The 14,045-nt window shown below is 46.6% G+C and overlaps 1 protein-coding gene across 1 annotated transcript in view; it reads left to right on the forward strand.

Annotated features, from left to right (window-relative positions):
• Window positions 1-14,045, forward strand: part of Pi4ka (phosphatidylinositol 4-kinase alpha) — a 136,861-nt gene that overhangs the window by 92,127 nt on the left and 30,689 nt on the right. The window contains exons 25-33 of the mRNA XM_005369994.3: window positions 1,648-1,718; window positions 1,797-1,921; window positions 3,300-3,381; window positions 3,622-3,705; window positions 5,008-5,097; window positions 7,444-7,563; window positions 11,681-11,773; window positions 12,790-12,946; window positions 13,201-13,328. Coding sequence (XP_005370051.1) covers window positions 1,648-1,718; window positions 1,797-1,921; window positions 3,300-3,381; window positions 3,622-3,705; window positions 5,008-5,097; window positions 7,444-7,563; window positions 11,681-11,773; window positions 12,790-12,946; window positions 13,201-13,328 — 950 coding nt within the window. The remainder of the gene's footprint in view (window positions 1-1,647; window positions 1,719-1,796; window positions 1,922-3,299; window positions 3,382-3,621; window positions 3,706-5,007; window positions 5,098-7,443; window positions 7,564-11,680; window positions 11,774-12,789; window positions 12,947-13,200; window positions 13,329-14,045) is intronic.

Here is a 14,045-nt window from a genome sequence, read left to right on the forward strand (position 1 = left end):
TAGCTCTTGTAGGCCAGGCTGTTCTCGAACTCACAAAGATCCACCTGCCTCTGCCTCCTGAATGCTGGGATTAAAGGCATGTGCCACCACCACCCACATTTCACATATTTTTAATATACATTTGAATATATATACTTTAAAGACATGAGTCCATACTAATTAATGAATAAATAAAAAATAGGGAAAGAGAAGCAACTCTTTCTTAAAGAACTCCAGTTAATAAAAGTAGAAGCTGAGCATTGGTGATGCACACCTTTAATCCCAGCACTCAAGAGGCAGAGTACAGGTGTTTCTCTGGAGTTTCTAGGCCAACTTGCTCTACAGATCAAGTTCCAGGACAGGCTTCAGAACTACACAGAGAAACCCTGTCTCAGAAAAACTAAACAAAGTAGAAGAAATGGAGATAATAGAAAATCCTCATGAGCAGCCAAAACTAGCAAAATTTCAAAGAGAAATTAGGATAGCAACATAATTGCAGATATCTCCCCAAAGACACATTATCTGTGGTGGTGGTGATGGTGGTGGCGGTGGTGGCTGTAACTCGCTCACCACTCCTCTTCCGGAGTATCACTAAGTTCCTCAGCTCAGAGTGTTAGTTTTATAAGTATGAAAAGGGAATGTAGTTGCTGAGATCATGTGATGACAATTGACATCAGAAATGATAAGAGCTATAGATATCATACTTCCCTGATGGGATGAGAGGAGAAAAGCACAGAGCCAGGCATGATGCCAAACACCTGTAACCTAGCACCTAGAAGTCTGAGGGAAGAGTATTGCCATGAGTTCAAGTCTAGCCTGGGCTACACATTGAGTAGCAAGTCTGTCAAACCATGTCTCAGGAATCCCAGAAGAGGGACTGGAGAGATGGCTCAGCAGTTAAGAGCACTGACTATTCTTCCAGAGGATCCAGGTTCAATTCCAGCACACACATGGCAGCTAAAAACTGCCTGTAACCCCAAGATCTGACAAACATGCAGGCAAAACACCAATGCACATAAAATGAAAATAAATTTTTTTTTTTTGGTTTTTCGAGACAGGGTTTCTCTGTGGCTTTGGAGCCTGTCCTGGAACTAGCTCTGTAGACCAGGCTGGGCTCAAACTCACAGAGATCCACCTGCCTCTGCCTCCCGAGTGCTGGGATTAAAGGTGTGCGCCACCATCGTCCTTATTTTTTAAAAATGAAAAGAAACCAGAAAAGAAAGGCATATCACCTCTGGTATTCCCTCTAAGTTTCTCAGATCTTACCCTGAAGAGCAGGCATCAGATAGCTAAACTGAGGGACCATCTTTAAATTACCTGTGTCCCTAACATACCAAGATCATGAAGTCCAGGAATAGATTGAGGAACCAACACATCCTAAGAGACCAAGAGTTGTAAGCAAAGTCTGTATGGTGTCCAGGAACAGAAAGGGACGTGAATGGGAGAATTAGAAAAACCCAGGTCAATGCTGAAGTTCTGGTGATGGTGTCGCACCAGTGTCTGTTTCTAAGTTTTGACAAATGCAGGCTTGTTATGGCTGATGTAACTCTTCCAGTAAGCCGAGGAAAGTACAAAAGAACTTGGTACTACTCTCCAAGTCTGTGAGTTTGCGGTTGTTTGTAATTTTTGTGACTGTACCTAATCCTGGGAACCACCGTCTCATTTCAGGGATGATGCAGTGTGTCATCGCTGTTGCTGACAAAGTGTTCGATGCCTTCCTGAACATGATGGCAGATAAAGTAAGCGTCACCGGAGCGCCAGCGTGTGGCTGCTGGCGGCACACGGAAAGCCCTATGGTGCCTCTCTTCTCACTCTAGGCCAAGACCAAGGAGAATGAAGAAGAGCTTGAGCGGCACGCCCAGTTTCTGCTGGTGAACTTCAACCACATCCACAAGAGAATAAGGAGAGTGGCTGACAAGTACCTGTCTGGTCTGGTGGATAAGTGAGTTTGGCTTCCCTCTAGTGCTTGTGTGTAAATGTTTGTAGTTTGGAACAGAGAAAAGGCATGGTTACGTCATCAGTCCAGAAAATAACAGTCAGAAGAAACCTTAAGGCTGATGCAGCCTTCCCAAGAATGTCCTCAGGTTTGTTACAGCCTGCATTTTAGCCTAGAAACATACTCATTCTGGGCCATTGGTATTACCTAAAATAATTTGATAAGACCAAGTTTAGCATATCCTAATCCAGGATCTAGCTAGAAGTCCCAGGTAGAATAAGGATCTTATGGGCTTCTAAGAACAAAAGCATTTCCCCACTTCTCTTACTGAGAGACAACACAGTCTTAGAACATGACAGTGTACTGAGACATTTAGAAGGGAAGCTGGGGTAGCCTCTGAGGTGTAAATACCCAATTAGCACACACACCTTGTCTTCAGCTTCCCAAGACCATCTAGGGGTTCTAGAGACTCACAGAGGCTGCATGCAAGCAACCTTGTCCAAGCATTGCAGAATCTGAGGATAGGTCAAGAGCCAGCCAGAGACTATGAGATCAAGCCTTGCACATATAGTACACATCTAAGTCAGGCCACTTGAACAGTGGGTCACATATAAGATGAGCACTGCACACAGGTAGTACCCTTCCAGTCTTAGGGCCATCATCCCATGACTGTTTTACTTCATTCCAATGTTCTTTTCTGTTGATGCCATAACATGAAAGGTACTGGGGAGCTACCATCAAAAACTAGAACTGTTGGGACTGGAAAGATGGCTCAGCAGTTAAAAGCACTGGGTGTTCTTCCATAGATCCTGAGTTCAATTCCCAGCAACCACAGGGTGGCTCACAACCATCCATAGTGAGGTCTGGCGCCCTCTTCTGGCCAGACATACATGCAGACCACAACACTGTATACATAATTAATGAATAAATCTTTTTTTTAGACTTATTTATTTATTATGTGTATACATAATAAATACAATGTTCTCTCTGTGTGTATCCCTGCAGGCCAGAAGAGGGCACCAGACCTCATTACAGATGGTTGTGAGCCACCACGTGCTTGCTGGGAATTGAACTCAGGACCTTTGGAAGAGCAGGCAATGCTCTTAACCGCTGAGCCATCTCTCCAGCCCAAATGAATAAATTTTTAAAAGCAAAACAAACTAGAGTTGCTTTGGAAAGGATGTGTGTAGCCTATATTCAGCCTCAGGAGTAGGGTGGGCTGGCCAGAGAACATTTCTGACCATACACCTCACTGTGGAGAGCCTAAGTGGATAGGTGCCATGTCTCCATGGGCTCATGCTGGTGCAGGGGAGGCATAGAGGCAGACAGTGTAGTTCCTAGAAAGTTCATCTCCTCAGTCCTGAGACCCCTTTCCTTGCTCTAGGTTTCCACACTTGCTCTGGAGTGGGACTGTGCTGAAGACCATGTTGGACATCCTGCAGACCCTGTCACTGTCACTAAGTGCTGTGAGTGTCGCAGTGGCGTGGATCTGCCTGACACATGAGCTGTCCACTCTGTGTACGATGTCTCCTCCAGATACCCTGGCCTCACTTACCCACATTGTTCCCTGATGTCTCCCACTAGGCTGCAGCAAGTTTGGAGTCCATGTGGGGCATGTGGTGGGAAGGGGTAGCAGACACATTGCTGCCTGAGTCACATGTTTGGCAGAGGCAGCCTCAGTGACTTAGGGGCCTGTATGTTTCCAGGATATTCACAAGGACCAACCTTACTACGACATTCCTGATGCCCCATATCGGATTACGGTTCCTGACACATATGAAGCCCGAGAGGTAAGTCCCGCCTAGTCCTCTAGAATAAGGGGTTCCCTGGGAATGTCAAGACAGGTCCTCAAGCCCCCAGCATTTAGCAGTGTGATGGGTTTTGGCACTGTCCCACCGCGGGAGGAGCTCCTGAATTCCCAAGCCTATCTGTGTTCCAGGCCTGTGCTTCTCACTGTGCTGTCCAGTCTCTGCAGCATTCATTCCTGCTTCAGCCACAAAGGCATTTCCAGCTGCTAGTCAGCTACAGCCCCTCAGAAGCACTGAGCAAGCGTAGTTTTCAGAGCTCAGCCCTCTGAGGCATGCCAGCTTTTCACTGGAGAACAGAATGGCAGACTCTAGCTTTGCCTTGCCCTTGGCAAGTGGGTAGAATAAATAGCCCCAGATGAGGAGGATGTCCTGGAAGGTGCTCCTCTCCCCACGGAGTCTGACTTTGAGCCCCTGCTACAGAGGACTGAACCGGGGCCAGGCTCAGCATTCCTCCGCCTAGGGCTGGGTTGTGCCCTAACTTGGGCCTCCCTAGTTGGAAAAGCTGTCATTCGTGAGAATCCGGACACAGTAATGTGGCACCTGTGGAGATTTTCTTACCATCTAGAACATGTCTTTCCCTTCAGTCCCTGACTTGCCCTGAGGTACACTGTTTATGTTTTAGGTTCTGCCACACAGCCTTATACAAGAACTACAGACCATAGTCCAGTCAGAATTCCTATGCCCTGGAGCTTTGGTGTTGGTGCATGCGCACTGATAGAGCTTCCGTATCCATTGCCATACACTGTGTGGCTTAAAGAAAGTGATTTATTTCCTCACAGTTATGAGGATAAAAAGTCTAAGAACAGGCCAGGCGATGGTGGCGCACGCCTTTAATCCCAGCACTCGGGAGGCAGAGGCAGGCGGATCTCTGTGAGTTCGAGACCAGCCTGGTCTACAGAGCTAGTTCCAGGACAGGCTCCAAAGCCACAGAGAAACCCTGTCTCGAAAAACTAAAAAAAAAAAAAGTCTAAGAACAAAGTATTAACAGGAGAGTGTTCTGGGGTCACTTTCCTTCTCACTGTGTTCCCATGTGGTCCTCCCTCTGATGGTGGCGTCCCTCATATTTCCACATTTCATGTGCATAAGTATACCATACACTGCGTTAGGGCTCACCCCAATGGCCTTTTAATGTAATCACCTCTTTCAAAGCCTGTCTCCAAGTGCAGACTCATTCTTAGTTTCTGAGGATCAGTGCTTCAACGTAAGACTTTGGAAGGGACTCAATTCAGCCTGTGACAGTCACAACAACCTATATAGGCTAACTTCAGGTTGTTCAACTTCCAGAGCATTGTGAAGGACTTTGCTGCACGCTGTGGGATGATCCTGCAGGAAGCCATGAAGTGGGCACCCACGGTCACTAAGTCCCACCTACAGGTACTTTCTCCAAATACCAAAAAAATAGTCAAAGTATAAACAACACTAGTAAAAAACAAAAAGTAAAAAAATAAAATAAAAATAAACAACACTAGTGTGAATAAACAGAGACCAAGAACGTCAATCTGAAGCCCAAGAATAGTTGGTGCTCAGGGATCGTTCTGTTGGATGCGCCTTGCTTGTGGGGTGAGTATGCTTGTCGAGTTAGTGGGCTTGGGTCTGACCACTACACTAGGTAAGGTGCTAAGGTTGTTGGGGGGGGGGGGTGGGGGGCACGGACAGTGCCACAAGCCAGCAGCAATACCACCCAGGCTTGGTGGGGTATGTGCACCTGAGGGAGGAGCCTTGATGGGCCCTGGTGAGCAGACAGAAGCAAAGATTGGAATGCCAGCAGAGCTCTGTCTAGGCTACACTGCATGTCTTCAAAGTAAACTGCTGGCTTGCAAAGAGAACAAAAATGCCAGTTTCTAGAAGGGAAAATATTGTCTTAGAAGGAATAAAGATTTAAGGGAAAAAAACAGATCCCACTAGAAGGGATCTGAGCTACCAGAGAGCGGGCCATTGAATGAAGCCTATGAATGGGCCTCTGTAGGACTTTTCAAGGAGACCTGGGTTTGTTTGGTTGGTTTTGCGGAGGAGGGGGGGTTGTTGGTTGGTTGGTTTGTGTTTTGAGACGAGTTTTCTCTGTGTGATGGCCCTGACTGTCCTGGAACTTGCTTTGTAGACCAGGCTGGCCTCGAACTCAGAGATCTGCCTGCTTATGTCTCCGGAGTGCTAGGATTAAAGGTGTGAACCACCATACCTGGCTCAAGGGGAAGCTATTTAAGAAAATATTCCTCTTAGTGAAGCCCAGGAAGAGTATAGCAGCTGGCTCTGAGAGACTTGGAGGCAGTTTGAAATGCATGGTTTGTGCCTAGGATCACTGTGAGGTTCCTTCTTCCACAGAGCTGTTAAGCAGGAAGGATTAAGTAATACTGGAAGAGAGGTCATCTGGTCCTAACATGGGGGAGAGTTACACACAGAATATGACAAATCCAGGCCTGGTTATATAAGGCCACCATTTACACCCTGTCACATCCTGTCATCTTAAATTTTGCCCCCTGGATTCTTTTGGGTTTTTTTTTTTTTTTTTTTTTTTTTTTTTTTTGTCAAGACAGGGTTTCTCTGTGGCTTTGGAGCCTGTCCTGGAACTAGCTCTGTAGACCAGGCTGGTCTCGAACTCACAGAGATCCGCCTGCCTCTGCCTCCCAGGTGCTGGGATTAAAGGCGCGCGCCACCACTGCCCAGCTGCCCCCCTGGATTCTTGAGACTGGTTTTCCGTCAAAGCATTAGTTGAGAAATCTGGTTTCCTTCAGATCATGTAGAAGAAAAGAGCCATAGCTACTAAGGAAAGCAGGAATCCTTTAGTGCCCAAAGGCTTCAGGAAACAAAAAAGGATTCAGTAGGTAAAGCTTCCTCCCGCCCTAGCAATGTGTCCACCAAACTTAGCCCTAAGAAGAAAATAGACTATAATAAGGCCTGGAAGGGTCATAATATTTCTACCAGGCATACTGTAATGTGGTCTCTCCTGCTTTCCCCATCTGAAGTCCATCCCTTCTGAGCCCTGACTTCATGCAGTGCTCATTGGCAGCCTCACTGCCTGCCCCTCCCTTCCCCAGCCTCAGCCATCTCAAGTCTCCCTCAGTGCTCACCACAGTGGCCCAGTCTCAGTGCAAATCTGAGTTTGTCTTTTACTTAACCATTATTCAGTCCCCATCACCATAGTGTCCAGTCCAGGTGGACTTCCCCAGCTATGGAAATCCCTAACAGGAATGTTGGTATTTTGTGTGAATATGCATTCTTCTTTTCCCGCTCCTGCGGTGATGAGGCCGTGCTCTCCCAAGAGTGAAAAAAACTCTTCCCTTTTGCTCTTTCTCTGCCATGGATCCCTTTGCCCCAGTGCCCTCCTGCTCGCCAACACACGTGCTCACATACTTGATCTGGGATACCGGTGTCTATTACACACATTGCTCAGGAGCAGAGTACTGCAGGAGCAGAACTGAGATCTCCGTGTGGCCACCATACAGCCTGCCTGTTCACAGCAGACCTGAGCCTGTGCAGCTTCTTTTCCAGCAGCTGGCAGACTGTCAGTCAACAATGGTCTTCATGTAGATCCTGACATTCCTGCCACTCAGAGATCAGGGGGCATCCTCAATCAGCTAGGGGCTCGACTTACTGATGTCAGGTCCCACAGCTGCAGGGCAGGGCAGAATCAGCCCTGAAACCTGGATTCAGACCTGCTGCTTTCTTAATACTTTTAGAGTTTTCCTTTCCATTAAGTGAAGTAGCTTGTTTTCTCTATTTCAGGAGTATCTGAATAAGCATCAGAACTGGGTGTCCGGACTGTCCCAGCACACAGGATTAGCCATGGCCACTGAGAGCATCCTTCACTTTGCCGGCTACAACAAGCAGAACACGACTCTTGGAGTATGTGCGAATACCCTATGAAACAGTGAGCCCCTAACCTTGGAGAGCAATATTATAGGGTGAAGGACTCCGCCCATATATAGACTCTGATGAAGGCCCCCGACACCCATATCCCACACATTTATAGGGTACATGGGATAGCTGTTGATGAATAGGAATTTGACAAGGTTCCAAAAGAGGTAGCCATCCATACAGATATTTACCCATTGTGCTTAAGTTTTGAAATATATACTATTTTACAGATAACACTTGATACACTGATGAAATCTGACCTTCTAAGTCTAGAGAGAGAGAAGGAACTGGCCTCAGACACACATAGCATTATATCATAGTCACGTTTGTCTGGAGCAGTGCTTCTCAGCCTTCCTAGTGCTACAGCCCTTTAATATGGTTTCTCTTTTTTTTTTTTTTTTTTTTTTTCGAGACAGGGTTTCTCTGTAGCTTTAGAGATTGTCCTGGAACTAGCTCTTGTAGACCAGGCTGGCCTCGAACTCACAGAGATTCACCTACCTCTGCCTCCCGAGTGCTGGGATTAAAGGCACGCGCCACCACCGCCCGGCTAATACGGTTTCTCATGTTGTGACCCTGTTGGACTCTAGCGTCCAAACACCGAGAAGGAGTCACCCCCAGAGACCATCTCATACACCACAGCCGATGCAAAAGCATGAGGATTTTATTAATTCTGTCATGACAGGGTCCCCCAGCATTCGGGAAGCCGAGGGACCTCGAATAGCTGGTACAGTCTACTTTTAAAGGGGCCACAGAAGCAAGGGGGGTTGTTCTTTGACTATTCTGATTGGCTTATTTGAAAGGACTATTACAATAATTGACTGGAGAGATGTTGCCAGATCAGATGAGGTAAGAGGTCATTTTGACCCCGTTTCCCAGGGGACCGAACCAAAACATACGTATATGGGTAATTGTTCAGGAACTGAGTACGTGCGAGTGTAGCTGTTAGGTCCTTGGTTCCCAGGGGAGGAGGGGAAGCACTATGGCACAGAGGCTGAGAGGATTCAAAAATGGCTTCAGGATTGTCTTAAAGTCTTACATTCCCTCCTCTTATTTGGTCAAATATCTCAATCTTGAGATATTAGTAAATTTGGAGGACCATTTGGATCTGTACACAGAGATTGACAAACCAGTGTTGTTTTTTTTATAATAGGGAGGTTTTGTTGACAAGCATAGTCAACAAGATTGTGTCAAGCTGCGGTCAGTACTATTTAGCAAAGAAAAGGCTCCCACTATCAGATTAAACAGTCACTGGCCTATATTAGAGCTTGCCAGCAGTGAAGCAGGAGTTGTTACAACAACTCACAGGGTGAACAGAATCCCTATGTCTTTCCTTCCTGGATCATATAACTATAAACCCCAAGTATTGCCTGTTAACTGGTTAGCTATTTTTTTTTCTCAGTGAAAGTGATTGTGATTTCAAATTTTTTTCTGGTGTGGTATGGGTGAAAGAGACTAAGTCCTTTTTGTTAACCCTCAACCAGGATACACTGACATTGGTTTTACATTTTTAGGCAGCATAATAAAATACTTTAGGCCCCTCCCATACTGCTTTTTCCCCCGGACAAATATATCATTTAGAGTATTTGCATACAGGATAAAAGTTTTCATGGGTTTGCTCAGTATCCTCCCAAGAGGCTTTTGCTAAAACACATAGGTCAAAAGTTAGCTGGGGGAACCAGGTATTCAGGGGATGAACTCCAGTGGCTAGCCTTAAGGTATGCCCAGTCTCAAAGTTAGTCAGGGCAAAGATCAGCAAGCCTGGCAGAGTCAGGCCTCCTTGAGAGGATTTTGGGTACATTGAAGCTTTCATTTGGATGGTCCTGGGTCATCCTATGAAGGTGCAGGCTTGACGTGAGATGCATGCATCCAGGCTGCAATACCATCCACTTTGAGGGCAGTAGGTGTAGGGTCCCTTCCAGCGAGGTTTAAGGTTCTGGGACCGGTGTCTCTGAACATATACAGAATCGCCAACCTGGAACGGGTGTGAGATTTCCGGGTGCCCAGGCTGGTGTTGGGAGGTGCCAGCAGAGAAGCAGGGAGAGTAGCTTAGTCCAGCGGGCAGTAGCAGGGATAGCTAGGGCCCTCTTAGGGAGGGTCTAGTGCCCTAAGTCCTTCCCGACACCCATGGAGACAGTCCCGCTTCTCGCCCCTGGGAGACAAGTGGGGGAGATGTCTGAACCCCCGTGTCCAAATATTTCCTCCAGGGGAAATTTTTTTTTTTGCCAGCCTCCAGGGGCAGCTGTGGGGGATATGTATCTCGGATATCCCAGGGGGCTAGCTCTGCCACTAGTTGACAGAAATCAGGGGTAAGGGCAGGGGTATCAAAGCAAGGACTTGAGAAGGCATGGATTGCAGGTATGAGCGGGCAGCTGCTGTTCTGGCTGTGGGGTGCTGTAGCTTTTCTCATGTCCCTCCGGATATACCCCAGGTGTCAATTCTGGAACGGATGCGAGATTTCCAGGTGTCAGGGTGGCCAGGGGTCTCTATATGCCTGGGTTCGGAGATCTGGAGAGCCTTCAACCGTGCCTGCAGATGGGGTTTGTGAGCAAATGGGTCATGAGGGGCCTTAGGAAACTAATAGGGGGGTCTCATAGGGGGTTAGTCCAAGCTGAGACGGGGTGTTTCGTACACAGAACAGGGCTAGGGGAAGGAGCTGTACCCAGTCTCTGGTGCCAGATTCCAAAGGCTAATTTGGTAAGGGTCTTTATTTATCCTTTTTACCTGTCCTGAACTCTGGGGTCTGCATGTACAATGTAATTTCCCCAGTCTTACCTATGCCCTGACTTTTTTGAGCAACAAGGCAGTTTTACCATCAACCTCGATTACCTTGAGCAGGCCAAACCTCTAGAAGATTTCTTCTTTGATCTTCTTAGTCCTGGTAAGAAAAAGCTTCTCTGCCATTCAGGTGATGTCCCTTTAAGTAGGCTGCTCAGGTCATTCATCATTGCTGTCCTTCATAACTGTAGTTTTGCTACTATTATGAATCATAATGTAAATATCTGATATGTGGGATGTCTGATATGTGGCCCCTAGAGAGGTCACAACTCAGAGGTTGAGAACTACATGTCTGGACCATTTGCTGGACTTCTCATGATTCTGTTTCCTGAATGTGCTCAAATGCACACGTGTGCCCCAGCTTCAGCTTGCTTTGTTTAAGATACATTTAGCCGGGCGGTGGTGGCGCACGCCTTTAATCCCAGCACTCGGGAGGCAGAGGCAGGCGGATCTCTGTGAGTTCGAGGCCAGCCTGGTCTACAAAGGGAGTTCCAGGACAGGCTCCAAAGCCACAGAGAAACCCTGCCTGGAAAAACCAAAAAAAAAAAAAAAAAGATACATTTAGATTCAGATGCAGTAGTTTAGCCAGGCGGTGGTGGCGCATGCCTTTAATCCCAGCACTTGGGAGGCAGAAGCAGGCGGATCTTTGTGAGTTTGAGGCTATCCTGGTCTACAAGGGCTGGTTCCAGGACAGGCTCCAGAGCTGTGGAGAGATCCTGTCTTGAAAAACCAAAAAGAAAGAAAATCAAATGCAGTAGTTTGAGTTAAATTAGGCCCAAAGTTTAAATCAGGATCAGACAGACAGTAACCCTTGGTGATGATGGCCTTGCAGATTGCGGCTGTGTTTACTCTAGCCCTCCTCCCCTGACACTTAGTCAGTCTGAACCCAGAATATTGCTAGATGGGCTTCAATGATCAACCCTCTGCATGGGCTGTGGATGGGCTGTGGAATGTGCTATGTGGAGGAACAGGGGTGAGGCACCTAAGAAAGGGAAGGTCCTCAAGGTGGTGGTGGCGCACGCCTTTAGTCCCAGCACTCTGAAGGCAGAGGCAGACGGATCTCTGTGAGTTTAAGGCCGCCATAGTCTACAGAGTGAGTCCAGGGCTACACAGAGAAACCCTGTCTCGACAAACAAAAATAAAAAAGAATATTTTAGTTTTTTATTTAGTTTTGTCCTGAGGCTTATAGTCTCTAGCTAGTGCTCTCGAATGTTACATTAGCTTGCAGGTGCTGAAGACAAAAATAGTCTTCCTACCTGGTTTACCAAGTTAAACATGAGGAAAAGACTAAGTTTCACCATCTAAAATAATTCTCTGTACTTGTCTGTAGGCAACTCAGCTAACTGAACGGCCAGCCTGTGTGAAGAAAGATTACTCCAACTTCATGGCATCCTTGAACTTGCGCAACCGCTATGCGGGCGAGGTACTTCTCTTGCCCTTGTGTCAGAGGCTGTTCTGAGCATCTTGATTTGATGCCACTTGGCTCTTTCACAGTGGAACATGACTGAGGGATGTGGATGATAGGGAATTTCTCCATTCAGGTGACTTGAGGAACCTGGATACAAGCAAAATCAGAATATTCTGGTACACTTATGACAGTTAATTAGCACCTCTGCAAGAAAGTGATTTTATGTGGACACACTCGGGCATGCCAAGACATTCTGTTTAGTGGTAGCAAGCATGGGCTGTGTGTCGTGCATTCTCTGAATACTGATAAGATATACATACCAATATTCTAGTCTTACAGGTAAAGAAACAGAGGCTCCTAAGACTAAATAACTTGCCAAAAGTAGGCTCAGGAACCATACCTGCTGACTCCACAGAAGGCTTCCAGTCACAACAGTTATTCCAGGCTAACGCTGGAGGTGGAGACAGCATTTATCACAGTAGTGTCTGGGAGTTGGCTCACCTCCCCTGAATACCCTGCTTTTTGCTTAACCCAACGGCTGCTCTTCTTGAGTGAGCTTTGACAGAGAGTCCCGAGAGAGCTTAGCCCATGTCTTTAGGATGCTGTTGTGGCAGTATGCCACAGACCTTTAGTGAATAGGCTTAGTTTTTGGGAAGAGTCCTATCTTCTATATAGCCAAGTATATGAATAATAAAGTAACACCCTCTGGTGGGAAAATTATGTATGAAAAGTAGTGAAGCTGACTTTGTTGTTTGAGTCATATTGAATCTGAGGTAAGTTTATTTATCTAACTTAATGTTCCTATGCCCTGTCCAGGCTTAGCACTGTGTACAATGATGAGTATGTGTCTCCACCTTCAAGGAACAGAGTTGGTGAAAACACTAACATAAATCTTGAAGAGATGCTTAATGACAGCAGCATCATTGAACTGAGCTTCATTTGGGACAGTGAGCTCAGTCAGCTGGTAGCCAGGGCCTCACTCGTGGTCCTGGCTTTCTGGCAGAGCTGCTGATAAATATACTTCTCCACAGGTACATGGAATGATTCGGTTCTCGGGGGCCACAGGCCTGAAATCTAACTTGCACAAAATGATGGTCCAGGATCTGACTACAGCTTTGGACCACAATAATCCTCAGCACTATACACAGGCCATGTTCAAGCTGACCGCAATGCTCATTAGCAGCAAAGGTAACACACAGAATCCGCGGGATGCTGGGTTCATTTCTAAGTGGATGTTTGCTTAGGAGTCCTTGATAACCTGAAATCCTGTCAGAGAAAGAGCCGAGTGCTGCTAGTGGAAACACTTGCATCTCTCGTGAGCCAGCAGCAAATAAAAGGCCCTCTTGGCCCCAGCTAGTGCTGGCTCCCACATCAGCCTTGGGAAGCCATGTTCAGGCCCAGCCAGAATCAGGAGCCTTTGACTAACTTGTGTTTGGTTCCAGATTGTGACCCGCAGCTGCTCCATCACCTGTGTTGGGGTCCCCTCCGGATGTTCAATGAGCATGGCATGGAGACCGCGCTGGCCTGCTGGGAGTGGCTGCTGGCTGGCAAGAATGGAGTGGAAGTGCCTGTAAGAGACTGCGCCCAGCTTAGCTCTGTGGGTGGGGGGCCGAGAGGTGGCATCGTGATAAAAGGTATGATGATGGAGTGGTGTTTATAGAGCCTAACTATGGAAGGCTCAGGATAGAAAGCAGTCTGTGGTGAGACCAGCAGGCTGTCTGTTACATGTCCATTGATGCCACAGCTGACTGGGAGCAGTTGCTTTCTTAACTAATTGCAGGATCACCCACTTTACCCTGGGTCTGTTTCTCTAGATTTACTACTTCATGGAGCCTCTAGACAAGATTATACATATTGAGTATAGCTTTTCTGAAATGCTTGCTACCAAAGCTATTTCAGATTTTGGGGTTTTTTTCTTCAGATTTCAGAATATTTGAATATTTGCAATTAGACAATAAAATATATTTTATGGAGCACAAGTCCCATATGCAAGATACATGTTCATGTATATGTCATGTATATTTTGTAACCTGAAGAAAACATTTTGTAATATTTTTGTAATTTTTTTATTTTGTATGTATAGTTATTTTGTCTGCACATATGTCTGTGCACCTCATGTGTGCCTAGTACCTGAGGAGGTCAGAAGAAGGCATCAGATCTCCTCAGACTGAAGTTAGAAATGGCTGGGTACATGGAACAGAACCAAGGTTCTCTCCAATAGCAACATCTCCCCAGCCCCACCTGCATGCTTTTTTTTTTCTTTTTTCTTTTTTTCTTTTTTTTTTTT

Source organism: Microtus ochrogaster, unplaced genomic scaffold (genome assembly GCF_000317375.1).
Source record: "Microtus ochrogaster isolate Prairie Vole_2 unplaced genomic scaffold, MicOch1.0 UNK68, whole genome shotgun sequence".
Classification (NCBI taxonomy): domain Eukaryota; kingdom Metazoa; phylum Chordata; class Mammalia; order Rodentia; family Cricetidae; genus Microtus; species Microtus ochrogaster.